The 15,374-nt window shown below is 36.7% G+C and overlaps 1 protein-coding gene across 2 annotated transcripts; it reads left to right on the top strand.

Moving 5' to 3' along the window:
- Positions 1–4,089: 4,089 nt before the first annotated feature.
- On the top strand, positions 4,090–11,466 carry LOC144702747 (increased DNA methylation 1-like). Of its 2 annotated transcripts, XM_078574770.1 has the most exons (10): positions 4,121–4,206; positions 4,518–4,650; positions 5,639–7,411; positions 7,506–7,638; positions 7,721–7,785; positions 7,862–8,103; positions 8,194–8,280; positions 8,979–9,078; positions 9,958–10,144; positions 10,232–11,466. In XM_078574770.1, exons 3-10 carry the CDS (start codon positions 5,648–5,650, stop codon positions 10,255–10,257), a joined length of 2,604 nt encoding a protein of 867 aa, XP_078430896.1. In that variant the 5' UTR covers positions 4,121–4,206; positions 4,518–4,650; positions 5,639–5,647; the 3' UTR covers positions 10,258–11,466. The 2 variants fall into 2 exon arrangements, with proteins under 2 accessions (XP_078430895.1, XP_078430896.1); XM_078574769.1 differs by lacking the exon at positions 4,518–4,650 and having other exon boundaries at positions 4,090–4,206.
- The last annotated feature ends 3,908 nt before the right edge of the window (positions 11,467–15,374 follow it).

Below are 15,374 nucleotides of genomic sequence, written 5' to 3'. Positions count from 1 at the left end.
GTTCTTGGTCACGGTGATTCTCATTTCTTAGGAACTCCATACACAGCGATAACCCAAGGACTATTAAAAATTGAATAAAAAAATCCAGGTTCCAACCATTGCAGTATTTCTTTTCTAACTACCTCTCCCATGATGGCGTTTAATTTCCTTCGACGTTCTCTAATAAGCTTAGCATTCTCGTCAGTAAAAATTCTATGAACACATGTGGATGAACTAATTCATTTAATATCAGAAATGGACAAACTAATGGCAGATTTAAAATTCCTAATCATGATCAGAAATTTATTTCGCGGCGCAAATATAAAGATAATGATATGATAATAGGAAATTCATGCTTTCAAAACATGTTTCAAAGTAGATGGAAATGGTTCCAAATTGATCTTTGAATTAATAGAACAAGTGTTAGGCTCAAAAATGAAACTGCCTTGCAAATCATGAGAGGAGGAACACATATCATCGTAATCAATTTAAACATTTGAATCAATCAAGAAAATATCCTCACAACATTTTTCTAGATATTTCGTCAACCTAGAAATATTGATTTCTACTTTTTCTTTCCCAACTTTGAATTCAACAATCCCCTTTTCCTGATATGTGGTTTGCCCTACATGTGACTAAGAAAGGTCGACCTAAGATGATAGGGGCATTTCTAAGATCTTTAGTGACCTTCATATCAACCACTATAAAGTCCACAGGATAATGACAGTGTTCAATCTTTACTATTACATCCTCCAGCAATCTATAAGGTTGCCTAATAAATACATCTGCTAGTTGAGGTTATAGAAATATGGGTTCTAAATCTCCAAATTAAAATGTATCATAGAAGGCCTTAGGAAAAATATTAATGCTTGCTCTTGAATCAAACAGTGATTTTCAGAAAATCATTCCCCCTGTCTCAGACTGGATTAAAGGAGCTCCAATATCCTTACATTTTTCAGGAAGGTTTTGTAGAATGGAACTCACATCTTCAGATAATTGGATCATTTCTGCTTCCTACTAGACTTGCGCAAAATTTTCTAAATGTTAGCATACGAACGAATTTATTAAATTGCTGCAATCAAATTTAATCACAGCGTGCTTAAAATTTTCAATAAGATGCTCATTATTAGCACTAGGGTTTACCTTAGAAGTTTTCAAACCATCAATAAATGGAATGTTTGACGCATAATCTTTAGGATCAGGTTCTTGCCTATTCTCTTCCACTTCCTCGTGTAATGTCTATTTTTTCTACTTTTTTAGAAATATCGGGAGGCACTTTTCCATTTCTCAACTTAGAAATCACATGCATTGTTTCACGATGATTTCCACTTGAGATATGACTAGCAATCGAATGTAAATTTTTATGATTAATTTTGGGTTTGTTAAAAAATGTAAATTAACACTTGATATTTTAATTTACCTTTTTTGTTTATATTATTTCCTCGCCACTTAATCTATAAGAGGATATGTATATAACATAGGAGATTGTGATGCGATGAATAGGAGATGGTGATATGAATGTTAATAGGATGGATAAGTAGGATGATGTTGATATATCAAATGGAAATGAGAGAGTGAGATAAATGAAGATGTGAAGTGATGATGGATGTAGAAGATGAATAAGAAGGTAGGATGATGAGATGCATGAATGGATGATGGTGAAATAGAATGGTGGAATAAGAAATGATTCTGATCTAACTAATGGATGTGATGGAAAACCAGATAGGTGATTGTGCGATGGAGAATAAAATGATGGACTAGATTATTTAAAGTTTTTATATGGGATAAGGTGACAAGATCAATATCAAGATCGAACATGGATATGGTAGGGTGAGATAATGGAAAACCATGACGAGAATGAGACGATGAAAATAAGGATGTAGATCTAACTAGAGGAATGTGAAGGGTAGAAACCAATGTAAGGCAAGAGCTAAACCTGAGATCCTTATGTTTCACCGAGATCAAGGCATTTTCCTGATGCAGATCAGCTTGCCAACTTTTTTCGTGACCTTCTCCACGCACTTGAGACACCAAGAACACTTTGGATTGACCTTCAAAACTTCAGTTTATTTAAATATGCCTCTGCAGTAAGAAGTGAGCTTAAAGATAATTTTTACACAAATCTGCATCTATTTATGGATGGATATACATGGGAAAAAGAAAGCAACACTAAAAAATTCAGCCCAAAAATCCCTCTGAATCATAGATATCACGACATTTGAATTTGGATCATTCTCAACCCTCTAATTTTCTCTCTCCTCCAATTTCAGAATACCAGAAAAAGTAATAGATCCAATAAATAATTCATAAAAATTGTTAGCTATATATATACTGAATTTAAAAATGATATGTCTTTGAATAAAATGCCAAAAAATCCAGGAAAAATCATATTCTGAATTGACAAATTATACTCTATCAGCATATGTGGTCTGAAAAATCCTTAAATTTTTCAGAAAATTCAAAAATATTCTTAAAATGAATTTAATCATTTGAGGCTTGATAACACACATAAATAACCAATTTAGTGCTAAAAAATATGTAAATATCATCATACAAATAATTTAATGTTTCTTATCTGATTGAAATGTTTACCTAATACTCCATGTCATCTGATAAACTTTGGGGTTTTATTTTCCCCAATAAAATTATCCCGAATCAAATGTACGAAAATTCAAGGAGATACCAATCAACACAAGAATGTACTCGCCAGTGCAGAGACAAAGTTCTACTGAGAAATCAATTTTGTCCCTTAAAATGAATCAAATGTCATTTTAGAGTATTACGATTTAAAACACAGAATATTATCATAGGAAAGTCAGAAGTATATCTAATTATACAAAAACACCGCGGACTTAGGTATATGGTATCCATTGTGTCTGACTTTTCCACATACAAAGTTGTCTGGATAATCACAAGGGCCATGTGCATTTCTTGGTAGAAGTCTCATCACTTGGACTAGAAAGTAAGATTTAAGAGCTCTTCTTTGAAGACACACTAATATTTTTAGCGAGATGTTCCGTTCAAAAACACTCTAGACTAAGAAATATCTCAATGAATGTTGTTATACGGTGAGTGGAAATTCCATTTAGTTTAATAACACATTATTTTAACTCCAAAATTATTCATAATACATTCTATACCCAGGCACATTGAAATAAAGCGACAATTCAACAAATACAACATGACTCGATAACATATATGTCTCAAATTCGTTGAGACCGACCAATGTACCATGGCTAAACAAATTCAAAATGAATCATTTCAATATTTGCGACCCAACAACTATCCGGTGCCCCAAGATAAATAAAGGATGAAAAATATCATTTTTTAAAATAGTGCGTACGAAACTTATCCAGCCCTTATTGCATAGCCGCTTGGGTTAATGTCTATCTTTCAACAATCCTTGTTTTTGATAGTATTTTGACTTATTTTAATGTCATATCACATTGTGAAGGGCTCACATTTTATTTTAAATTTTAAATATCTTCCGGCTTTGGCGGATCAATGAGTCATAAGATGTTTGATCAAAGATCATATATTGTTTGGAGCTCTTCTCAATTATTGTTGGAATCTTAGACCATCTCATTTCCACAAGTTCTATTATTATCTCACAATGCCATTAGAGGAGATCTAAAAATAATCTCTTCATACTGGAAAATTTTCATAATATTTCCCATTCTAACTATAAAATCATTCCACACACACAATCTGCCAAAATTAACATTATTCACTAGAAGAATTTTTATTTATCCTCTGCACATCACGGGGTAAATTAAAACGAGGACCTATTTTACAGTAAATTAATACAGAAGGCAGAATACATTCAGGTAAATTATTAAGTTAAGTTATTGAAGAAACTGCATGATTTGGAGAATTTGATATTATATTTTTCTCACGTTTTAAACGTTGCCCTGGAAATTAACTTTCCTTAAATGGCAACAAATTTAACCGCCCAAATCAAAGAAAACGCGCCAAATCAGAGTTACGATTCCCGTGTGGGCCCTAGCTCTCTTCGATCCCCACCGTCCATAGCCGTAGAACACTTAGATCGACGGTCAGGATCGTAGATACGCGATCTCAGAGGGAGAGAGAAGAGTATAAATAAAAGGGGTTCGTTGATTGTCGTCTTGAATCTCAAAAATTGAGTTTGGGGGAGGCCAGCGTTCTTCGATTTCTTTGATCTTCTCGGCGTTGGCTGCGTAGATTCTTCGATCGCGTTCTTCCACGGTTTGTGATTTCTTTTTGTTCATTCTTTTCGGATAAATGATATTGCGGGTTCGTGATATTCTCGTCTTGCCTGTTGTTTCCTGATTGAGCAAGTTCTTCATCTTCGAGAATTGTAGATAACATGTGTAATATTTTTTGGACTTAATGATTCGGATTCGTAATATTATCGTCTTGTCTATTGTTTCCTGTTTCAGCAAGTTCTTCATTTTCGAGAATTGTAGATACAATCATGATGTAATATTTTGTGGAATTAATCTTGCGTTTAAATTTTTAAATTTGGTTTTATAGAGTGAGGTTGATCTTGCTTGTAGTCCTCTATATGGATGTACACTTGGGGGTAGGGGCCAGCGTCCTTCGATTTCATTCATCTTCTCGGCGTTGTCTGCCGGCTGGAGTAGATTTCGGAGCCGATCTCCGTAGAGGATTTTATCTCGTTCTACCACGGTTGGTGATTTCTTTGTGTTGATTCTCTGCCGATAAATGATTTTGTCGACTGTTTCATGTTTCAGCAAGTTCTTCTCCTTCGAGAATAGTAGATGCAATCGTATTATAATTTTTCGAGGATTTAATCTTGCGGCTTACATTGTCAACGTATGATGCACACATTTTGTTTTCTAGATTAGGTTGATTTTGCTTGTAGTCCTCTATAGTGGATACGGACTTGGGGGCAGGGGTATTCTCTTTTTTGACGCTCAATGGATGAATGATCATGCAGATTCGTAATCTTCTCGTCTTGGCTATTGTTTCCTGTTTGAGCAGTTTATCTTCTAGAATTGTAGAGACGATCCGAATACAATCTTCGGTGGAGTTAATCTTGCGAATTACGTTGTCAATGTATTATGAGCAAATTTGGTTTTATAGATTAAAGTTGATTTTCCTTGTAGTCCTCTATAATAGATATGGACTTGGGAGCTGTGGTTTTCTTTCTCTTTGGTGCTCACTGGATGAATGATCTCGAAGATTCGTAATATTTTTGTTTTGGCGTTGTTTCCTGTTTGAATGGATACTTCATTTTCACGAACTGTATTGGTAATCACATTCTAATTCTTTGATGACTTGGTTTTGTGGCTTGCTATGCCAACGGATGATGTGTATTTTGTTTTTTCTGATTTTTCTTGTAGTAATATATCATGGATATGGACCTGGGAACTGGATTTTTCAACACTTTGGATTAGTACTTCGATTATAATGATATAGGACTTAGTATAGTGGCTTACGTTGTCAATGGACGATGCACACATTTGGTTTTATTGCATAAAATTTATTTTTTTGTAGTCCTCTATCATGGATGTAGACTTTGGAACTGGGGTTTTCCTATACTCAAGATTAGTAATCCGATTTTAGTTCTCTGAGAACTTAATGTTTGGGTGTTACGTTGCCAACAGTTGATGCACGCATTTGTTTTATTTTCTAACGTTGATTTTGCTTGCAGTCTTCTATTATGGATGTAGACTTGGGAGCTGGAGTCTTATATACGTTGAATAGAAGCCGTACCGCTGGGAGCATGAGTCACACTCTGGTTTCTGGAGATTCGAAAAGACTTTCTGCAGGGAAGTTGCATTCTAATGGCCTTTCCAGCAAAATGACTTCTGTTGACTTAATGATGAATAAGAAGAAGAGAAGGTTGATTATGTATGATTCTGATTCCGAGGATTTCATGGATTCCACAAAAGCAAAGAGTGTGTTACAATCTGAGGACCAAGTATGTTTGCTGAGCAGTACAAAGAACTTGAAAAATCCTGCGATGATAATGATGGAGAGGAAGATGATTCATAATTCATCTGCTGATGATCAAGAACACGGCTCAGTACTCCTTAAGAAAACTGGATTGAACTCTTTGAATGCAGAACGGGATTCAAGTACAGGTATATTTCAGAGAATGAAGTGTGGCGTCTTTACCCATGATTCCCAAAAATCTAGTTCTAAGGCACTGTCGTGCAGTGATGAGAAGCCTAAGGATCAGGTTTTATTATCTAAATCAGTGCATTGTGCCAATGGAAAAGTGGGTTCTTCCTCATTTGAAGTGGCAGTACTTGCAAGGAAGCGATATCATGCAGAAACAGAACACATCAGGATTACAGAAACTTCTGAAATCAGAGGAGTGAACAGTTCTCTCTTTACCGCAGACAAAAGAACACCTAAAAAGATGTTCCTTACAAATGAAAAACCTGGATTATCTTCTTCCGAAGGAAGAGAATTAAGCAAAAATCTCGCCTCACCTTCCACTCCAGATAACACTAGAAAGAGCCAGGCGAAAGAAGGCAAAGATCAAGATCAACGCAAAAAAATTGGATTTCAGAAGATTCAAATGAAAACAAGTAAGATTCTTTCTGCAGATAAACGACTGGCGGATGATCATTTCCCCTTGGAGATGAAATTGGTTGAGAAAGATGGCACAAGATTAAAGGCCAAGGCCCATGTTTCATCCAAAAATATTGCCTTTCCGAGAAGTATTAGCCTTTCACGGGATCAAATCAAAGGTGGGCTACTCCGTGCTGGCTGGAAAATTGAAATGAAACCCCTCAGGGGTGAAAACTATGACTATTCTGTCTATGTTTCACCGGAGGGAAGGGAATACAGGTCGATCACCGAGGCATATAATGCTCTGAGGAAAAAAATGAGCGAAAATGACGGGACCAAGTGCTTGGCCAACTCCGGGTCTGTAAAGATCAAGAAGATCTTGGCTTTGAGAAAAGAGATTAATGAAGATGGAATTGTTGGGTGTATCAGAAAAAAAGACAAAAAACAAAGAAGCTGCCCCTTGTTAACTCGTAGCTCAAGCCATGAAGCAAAACGTTCAGTTCTGTCATGGTTGATCGATTCGGGAGTTGTTCCCATCAAAGGGAAAGTCAATTACATGAAAGATGGGATGGTGATGTTGCAGGGCGTGCTTACAAAGGATGGCATAATTTGCAAATGTTGCGGAAAAAGCCTCTCTGTTTCAAAATTCGAGAGTCATGCTGGGAGCAAGCTGAAGCGGACATATAAGAACATATTTCTCGAGGGATCAGAGATCTCGCTTTTGCAGTGTCTCCTTCATGCCTGGAAACGCCAACAGAAGTCTAAACGTCGTGCTGTTCAAATGGTTTCAGTCACCGAGGACGATCCGAATGATGACACATGCGCAATCTGCGGTGACGGCGGTGATTTAATCTGTTGTGACAGCTGCCCGGCCACATTTCATCTCTGCTGCTTGGGCATTCATGTCAGCTTTCTCTCTATTATTTATGGGTTACTAACGTTCGATTTAATTTATTCAATTGAAATATAAAAATGACTTGAATTATCTACTTTTGCAGACGCCTCCTCCTGGTGACTGGCATTGTATGAACTGTATATGTACATTCTGTGGGCAAGTTGACAGCAATATTGACCAAGGTCATAGGCAAGCTTGTTCGTCACTGTTCTCTTGCGAACAATGCAGAGGAAAATGTTAGATTTTTCTGCCATTGCTGCTTATTTTGTGAGTTAATCTAAGACGAAAAAATATCGCTGATAATGGCTTATCATCCAGATCACAAGGCATGCTTCCCAGAAGCCAGTTCAGACCTGTCTTTCTGTGGAAAGAGTTGCAGGATGGTAATTCTTATAACAAAAATCTCTGTCATTATGCTTTATTTTTTCAATTTAATGCAAATTATTATTACTTTCTCAGATCTTCAGGAAGCTTGAAAACCTGGTTGGCATTCGAAACGAGTTAAGAGAGGGATTCTCGTGGACTATGATCCGGCGGTTTTACGATGATTCTCTAGAATCTTCTGATGATGATCTGGCACTGCGAGTGGAATCCAATTCCAAGGCAGCCGTCGCCCTCTCGATAATGGAAGAATGCTTTCTGCCCATCTCAGACAGGAGAAGCGGCATCAACTTGATACCCAGTGTTCTTTACAATTGCGGGTTAGTTCTCCCCAAAATCATTACTAGTGAGTTCTATGGTCGAAATATCGTACGATGATTATGACTGGTTTGTATGATCTTTCCTTGCAGGTCTAATTTCAGCAGACTTGATTATCGAGGATTCTACATTTTTATTCTGGAGCGAGAGGATGAAATTTTGTCTGCCGCGTCCATCAGGTTTAATTGTTTTTTGTGCCATATATTTTTCCTGAACTTTAGGACATCGGTATTGTTTTCTAGGTTTGATAATGACATTGATATCATTATCTCTCTCTCTCTCCTCTGTCTCTCCCCTCTATCTCCTTTCTCTATTTAGAGAGAGGAGGGAGAGAGAGAGAGAGAGAGTTCGGGCAAGAGTTGTATGGAGGGAGAGAGAAATATAGAGAGGAGAGAGGAGGAGAGAGAGAGTTAGAGCGAGAGTTGGATGGAGAGAGACCGAAGGATAGAGAGGAGAGAGGAGAAGAGAGAGTTAGAGCGAGAGTTGGATAGAGGGAGAGAGGAGAAGAGAGAATTAGAGCAAGAGTTGGATAGAGGGAGAGGAAAGGATAGAGAGGAGAGAGGAGGAAAGAGAGTTAGAGGGAGCGAGAGGCGGTGAGAGAGAGTCAGAGGGAGAGAGAGGAGAGAGGAGGAGAGAGAGAGAGTTAGAGCGAGAGTTGGATGGAGGGAGGGAGAATGATAGAGAGAGGAGAGGAGAGAGTAATATATTTTACATTTTTCATATATTACATTTCCATGGAATATTATGTAATATATCTTACATTTTCATCTTATATTAGAAGAAAGACAATAAATGCTGAGACTTTTTTTTTGATAAATTGTGAGACATGAATGATGAAAAACAATATTCACCTGATTTGCTCTATTTTCTTGAGCAGAATCCATGGAAAGAGGTTGGCAGAGATGCCATTTATTGGCACGCGTCAAATCTACCGTCGCCAGGGAATGTGCAGACGTCTGCTCACTGCAATTGAAAAGGTAACCTTATCAATTCATCAAACCCTGAAAACCCAAAAACAAATAAGTAATGGCATGTTCGGATATTGTCTAACTTATACCACTTTAATCTATTAATGCCTAGAACCATATTTCTTCAAAAAGAGCAAAGGACCATATTTTGGCCCAACAGACACTTGCCCAAAATCAATTGGATAATGGGATGGTTGGTTTTTTTTTTTGAAGGAGATAATGGGATGGTTGGTTATTGTCTAACATGTACCATTTTGATCAAATAATACCTACGACCATATTTTCTTCAGAAAAAAACCGAGGACCTTATTTTGGGCATTTATTTAAATTGAAACCGTCTTCTAACGCTATTGCAGTTAAACAATTTAATCCGATAATGTCTTAACAGCATATTTCTTCTTAGTTTTCTTTCTACTATTCATATCAAGATCGACCCATTGTAGTAAATATAAAAATAATTCCAAAGCGCTCAACGGGAACAGAACAAGATAAAAAGTCCTGCAAGGGATGACTAAACAGAAGCCTGTTCAGTCCCGTTCAGTCCATTCCACGCTGTTGTCTATCGTCCCTCCACGAGTCTTACTTGTTACACAATGATGAATTCGTCTTAGTTCTTTCAAAAGAAAAATGAATTCGTCTTGTTCATTGTTAATCCAAAATCAAGTCATCATCATCTCGTAGAGACTAGTGACAAGATGGTGAGGTGATGATCAGACGATGACTAATTCATCATCCAATGACTAATATGACTTGTCATCGTCCGCTTGTCATCGTCATCCTTGATCCCCAACCCTAATGTAAGTTATTGAAGAGCCACAGAAACGTGCCATTTAAACTTTTGTAATTCAACATTGTACGCATTTTAACCTCATATCTTTAAAATTTCAGGCGCTCATCTCGCTTGGGGTAGAAAAACTGGTCATACCTGCAATACCTGGTCTCCTCCAGACTTGGACTTCTGTCTTCGGCTTCGAGCCTTTTGACGAGTTCGACTGCATCGAGGCCAGGAGCATGAACTTGCTGGTCTTCCCTGGCACGGGCCTGTTGAAAAAGCATCTCCTTCGGGCCCAAGAAGGTGACTTTCTCTCTCATCACGACGACGCTTAACTGCTCCAGGATTAACTTAATTTAATCTTTGAAAACCCGTTTGTTCAATATTCAGGGTCTGGTTCAGAGTTGGAAATCTGATGGAAACTATGGTTCAATTCATGACATGGCATATGATTAGGTATTCAATGGTGACAAGATTACACCTGATAATTCAAAAATTACTATTCACTGCTACTGGGATTGGGATCTTGGGCAGTGAAACAACTTGCTCGGATTCGTCGCCCGCTGATTCATCCCCTCACTTTGATGGAAACTATGGTTCAATTCCTGACCATGGCAAATAATACTTGTTACAAGATTGACCCCGGTATTCAAAAAAATTACTACTCACTGCCACTGAAGTTGGGATCCTGGCCGATGAATCATCTCCTCAGATTTGTTCTCTTATTCACATCCTCACTTTGGTGGAAACTATGGTTGAATTCCTTATATGGCGTATGAATTGGTATTCATGCGGTGATTGTGATTATGGGTACAAGATTGCACCTGTTATTTGGGAAATTTACTAATCACTGCCACTAAAGCTCGGTCGGAGATGGGACCCTGGTCCATTCGTCAATCTTCTCTTATTGTTTTGCAGATTATGATGCACCTCCCCAATCTGTCGGAAACCATGATTCAATTGCTGATGTGGCAGATGATTAATATTCATGATGTGACAAAGATATTTCGGGAAAATTACCAATCTCCGACGATATAGTTGGGCCTGTATGATTTTCTCCATCGCCTTGAATCGTAGATCCGATAAGAATCAAGTGACCGATATTGACGATTAAGATGCATCAGCCGTTGGATCTTAACATGACGGTTCAAAGTCCAAGTTGGTAGTGAGACTCGGAGGCAATTCTGAAAGAAAAAATATATCTTGGAAATTTTGAAGTTTTAGACCTAATCGAAGAACAGAGTGGTGTAGGCTTCTGAGCCAAGATGGTTTTTTTTGGTAAGTCAACCACAAGAAAATTAATTTGATCGGTCAGATTCCAAGGTGGGATGATGAAACGTGCACGCAATTCTGCGAAAAATGTATAATCTTGAAATTTTCTAAATTTAGACCTGATCCAGGAACAGAGTGGTGGGCTTCTGAGTCAGGCTGCCTTTTTTTGGTACGTCAATCGCAACAAACTTTACAAATTCAGAGCTTGACAATTGCAAAACTATGAGTTTTTCAGTTTGGCTCAGTGTATGAGGTCAGTCAGTCGGTTTGTTCTACTTGATTAATGAAAACCTCTGAAAACTTTGTTTTTTATCATTTTCAATCATACAAAAAATTAAAATCACTTTGACACTTGTCTAGGCTGTCTGTCGTATTCTTTAAGTTGGAATTAGACGCTAACTTGGCTTTAGTTAGTGCTGGGATAAAAACCAATGAAGATGTTAATGCGTCCTTAATGACATAAAGTATGTTTATTTTGTTGCTTCCACCTTGGCTGTCTGTCATGTTCATCTAAGTCTGTTTCCTGTGCCTTTGTTAGTTTGGGTTTTGGATTGAGAATTGGTCTGGACCAACATATATGGGGCTTTGAATATTTCTATTTAGTCAAATTCATGGTTGGGGATTATCTTGAAGGTCCTACTTCACCATTAGCTCCTCCATATGATTTCTGCCATAAACATTAACAATATATATTGGGGTTTGTTGGCTCTTTAAGGGTATGAATGAATTGGAAATAAGCATGCATATTGATGGTGTGATAGACATGGTTGTTCGGTTCGTTATGTGCGAATCTGTGCGATTTGTTCGTTCTGTTCGGTTTTCTGAACAGAACATTAACAAATTCGTACAGATCATTGTACACACCCGTGTGCGGTTCTTTTGTGTGAATTTTTTGTTCGTTTCAGACAAACAGAACAGAACAACCATGTCTAGCGGTAGACGTGGTTGTTCTGTTCGTTTTGTGCGAATCTGTGTGATTTGTTCGTTCTGTTTGATTTTCCAGACAGAACATTAACAAATTCACACAGATCATCGCACACACCCGTGCGCGGTTCTTTTGTGCAAGTTTTTTGTTCGTTTCAAATGAACAGAACAGGACAACCATGTCTATGATGTGATGGACAAGTATGAAACACAGCTATGGTCATATTGTGACATTATTTTATTTGGGGATGTCACATCCAAGATACATCTCATCGGTAACATGATCCTTCGGGGGTTAAGCTGATGGTCAGGCCCTACACACATGCACATAACGTATGATGATATCAAAACGGATGCTGAATGAGATATCGGAAATGGAATATCCGGTTATCCATCTTTACTGATATCTGGATATCAGATGATGACATTGTATATTGGTTATACTGATATCTGATACCATTATCCATCCCGATATCAGCATCCATCTTCGTCTCAAGGTTTGGATGATGATATTGGATAACAATATTGGTCTTGGATATCAGTTTTTTTCAATATTTGACGTTTAATATAAATACAAAATATAGTTTAAATAAATAATACATTGTTTTACTTGGAAACATACAAATGGATAATTAAGCAATAGGAGTTATAATTATTCTCTGTACGAGTAGAATTAATATTTTTCAATGGATTTTATTAATATTCGGTAGAGTTAGACTTGTTGAAATTGTAGGATTTAGTAATTACTCCAACCCGGACTGAAATGGGCCCAACTCTGTGATCACGCAAAATCCGGAATGAATTAATCAACATTATTTAAATAATATGTATAGAAGACCGTCTTTTGTATTACTTTTTTCTTTGAAGGATTTATGCTTTGTACTTAACTTTTCTGTATGGGTTGTTATTCTTGTATCTGATTGGTTTCACTTAAGATCTTAGCTTGTGTTTCATCCCAATTTATAAAACCCAGTTTGAATAACAACCTATAAATTATATGCCCTGGAATGGTCATTTATATTTAATACGATTTAGTTAAGGAACATCACGGGTTCTATTTAATTTGGGCTCAAATCCACACAATATAAACATGGGAATAATTAGACGAATATGTATATGCACATTGCTAGACATATAGGTAGACTGGTTTACTCACAATTACAATAATAAAAATTAAATTAGCAAATGTTTAGATATTTGAAATTATGATAAATAGCAGATAAAGATGTGGAGAGATAGTAGTAGTCATGCTTATTAAAAGATAAACAGATAAATATTAGTTATAATTATGATAAAGGATAAACAAGCAGATAGATATTTGCCATTATGGCTGGTAGTATATAAGCAGATAGCCACATAGTCATACCTCTAATTAGTATTATGTGAGTGATGGTTAGCTACTCATCATTGCGATTTATTATCAGACAGGCATTACTATGATTTGGTCGCATAGCTTCATAATACCTTTGTGAAGCTTCTGCATAATTTCCTTCAGACCAAACCTTTTTGAACCTCTTGAGACAGTTTTAGGTTCTGGAAGAAAATTCTAAATGGTCACTAAAAATAAGTAGAAAAACATGTACATAGACGTTCATAGTTCTGATCACAAGTTGATAATCAGATACATTAATAGTCATAATTTTGTTTAATATTAAATAGGCAGATAAATAGTCAAAACTATGATTACCAGTAGAAAATAAGATAGTGAAGTTTATGCATAGACATTCATACTTATGATTACAAGTAGATTAGCAGATAAATAAATAGTCATAACTATGATTACCTGTAGATAAGCATATTGTTAGAAACTCATCATGATGATTAATAGTTAGTAATCAGATAGATATTCATAGTATACAAACTGACATAGTCATCATTATGATAAATTTCAGATAATTGTATTAATTTTGTTGGTTCTATGACAGCCAAAATATTAATGAATTGTATGGCACATCTTCAACATGTCAATTATCTTTATTAATATGGCCTTCAATAAATATATATGTTGTCATGGAAAGATCAAGATATTCATTGTTATGATTAACAGTGAGCAAACTGACACAGCCATCATTATGATAAATATCATACAAGTGTATTACTTTTGTTGGGTCTAGTGTTCGCCCAACCGATATCCGTCCGTCATCCGGTATCGGACAACTGATATCCGATATCCGGGAAAAAATGGTACGGTGTTGGATTTCGGATATTGGATATCGGTCGATATCTGTCCAGAAGGGGTTAGACGGATATCGGTATCGGATATTGGGGGGGTGAGGACGAATACGGTATTGGATACCGGATATCGGTTTTCTGATATCCGGATTTCGGAGACGGATACCGGATGCCGGATATCGGTTTTCGATATCCGGATATTGGAACCGGTATCCGGATATCGGAACCGGTATCCGGATATCGGAACCGATTTTGACCGATAAAAATAAACTATGTTTCACATTCCACCTGTTAGTTTTAATCGCATTGTATGATTTTTGATTTATGATCAATGCCCATTAATATATAGTGTGCAATTTTTTTTTCTTCCATATGGGATAACAGGATTCAAAGTTATTGTAAACTCTGAATCCCGTTATCCCACATGGAAGATAATAGAAAATTTTCTCTTTATAAATTAAATGAGGCCGATAAATTATTTAATATTAAAATAATGTTTATATCATTTATCGCTATATTTTAAGAGTGTTATATATATAATATTTAATTAACAAGTACACCGTCCAATAAATAGAAACAAAAATTTCTAAATCTTTCCATATGGGATAAACGGATTCCGAGTTTAAGAGAAAACCCGGATCCTTCTATCCCATATGGAAAAAATCAAAAATCCACAACTGTATATAATAGTTGAGAAGTATGACCAAATAGAAAACTCTTCCGGTTCACCCGTGCCCACGTTATCTATGCGAAATGCGGGATATCTAATAAATAAATTTATTTTTATTATAATTCGATGCGGATATCGGTTTTCGATATCCGCATCCGTTATCCGATATCATCATCTGCCCCGTTAAGACGGAGACGGATGCCGACATCGAGACGGATATCGGTATCGAATATCGGCACTGTAGCAATCGATATCCGATACCGATATCCAGTATCCGGATATTGAAAAAAATGGATACCGGAAAATGCCTTTCCAGTATCCGATACAGCATCCGTCCGGATAGCGGCATCCGGTACCGGTATCGGGACGGGCGAACCCTAGTTGGTTCTATGACAGCCAGACTATTAATGCATTATACGGAATATTTTTAACATGTAAATTATCTTTATTGACATCGCCTTCAATGTGTCTGTACATATGGAAAGATCAAGATAT

This window comes from Wolffia australiana, chromosome 4 (genome assembly GCF_029677425.1).
Source record: "Wolffia australiana isolate 7733 chromosome 4, ASM2967742v1".
NCBI classification, from domain to species: domain Eukaryota; kingdom Viridiplantae; phylum Streptophyta; class Magnoliopsida; order Alismatales; family Araceae; genus Wolffia; species Wolffia australiana.
This window is presented reverse-complemented; position numbering and strand designations above follow the sequence as displayed.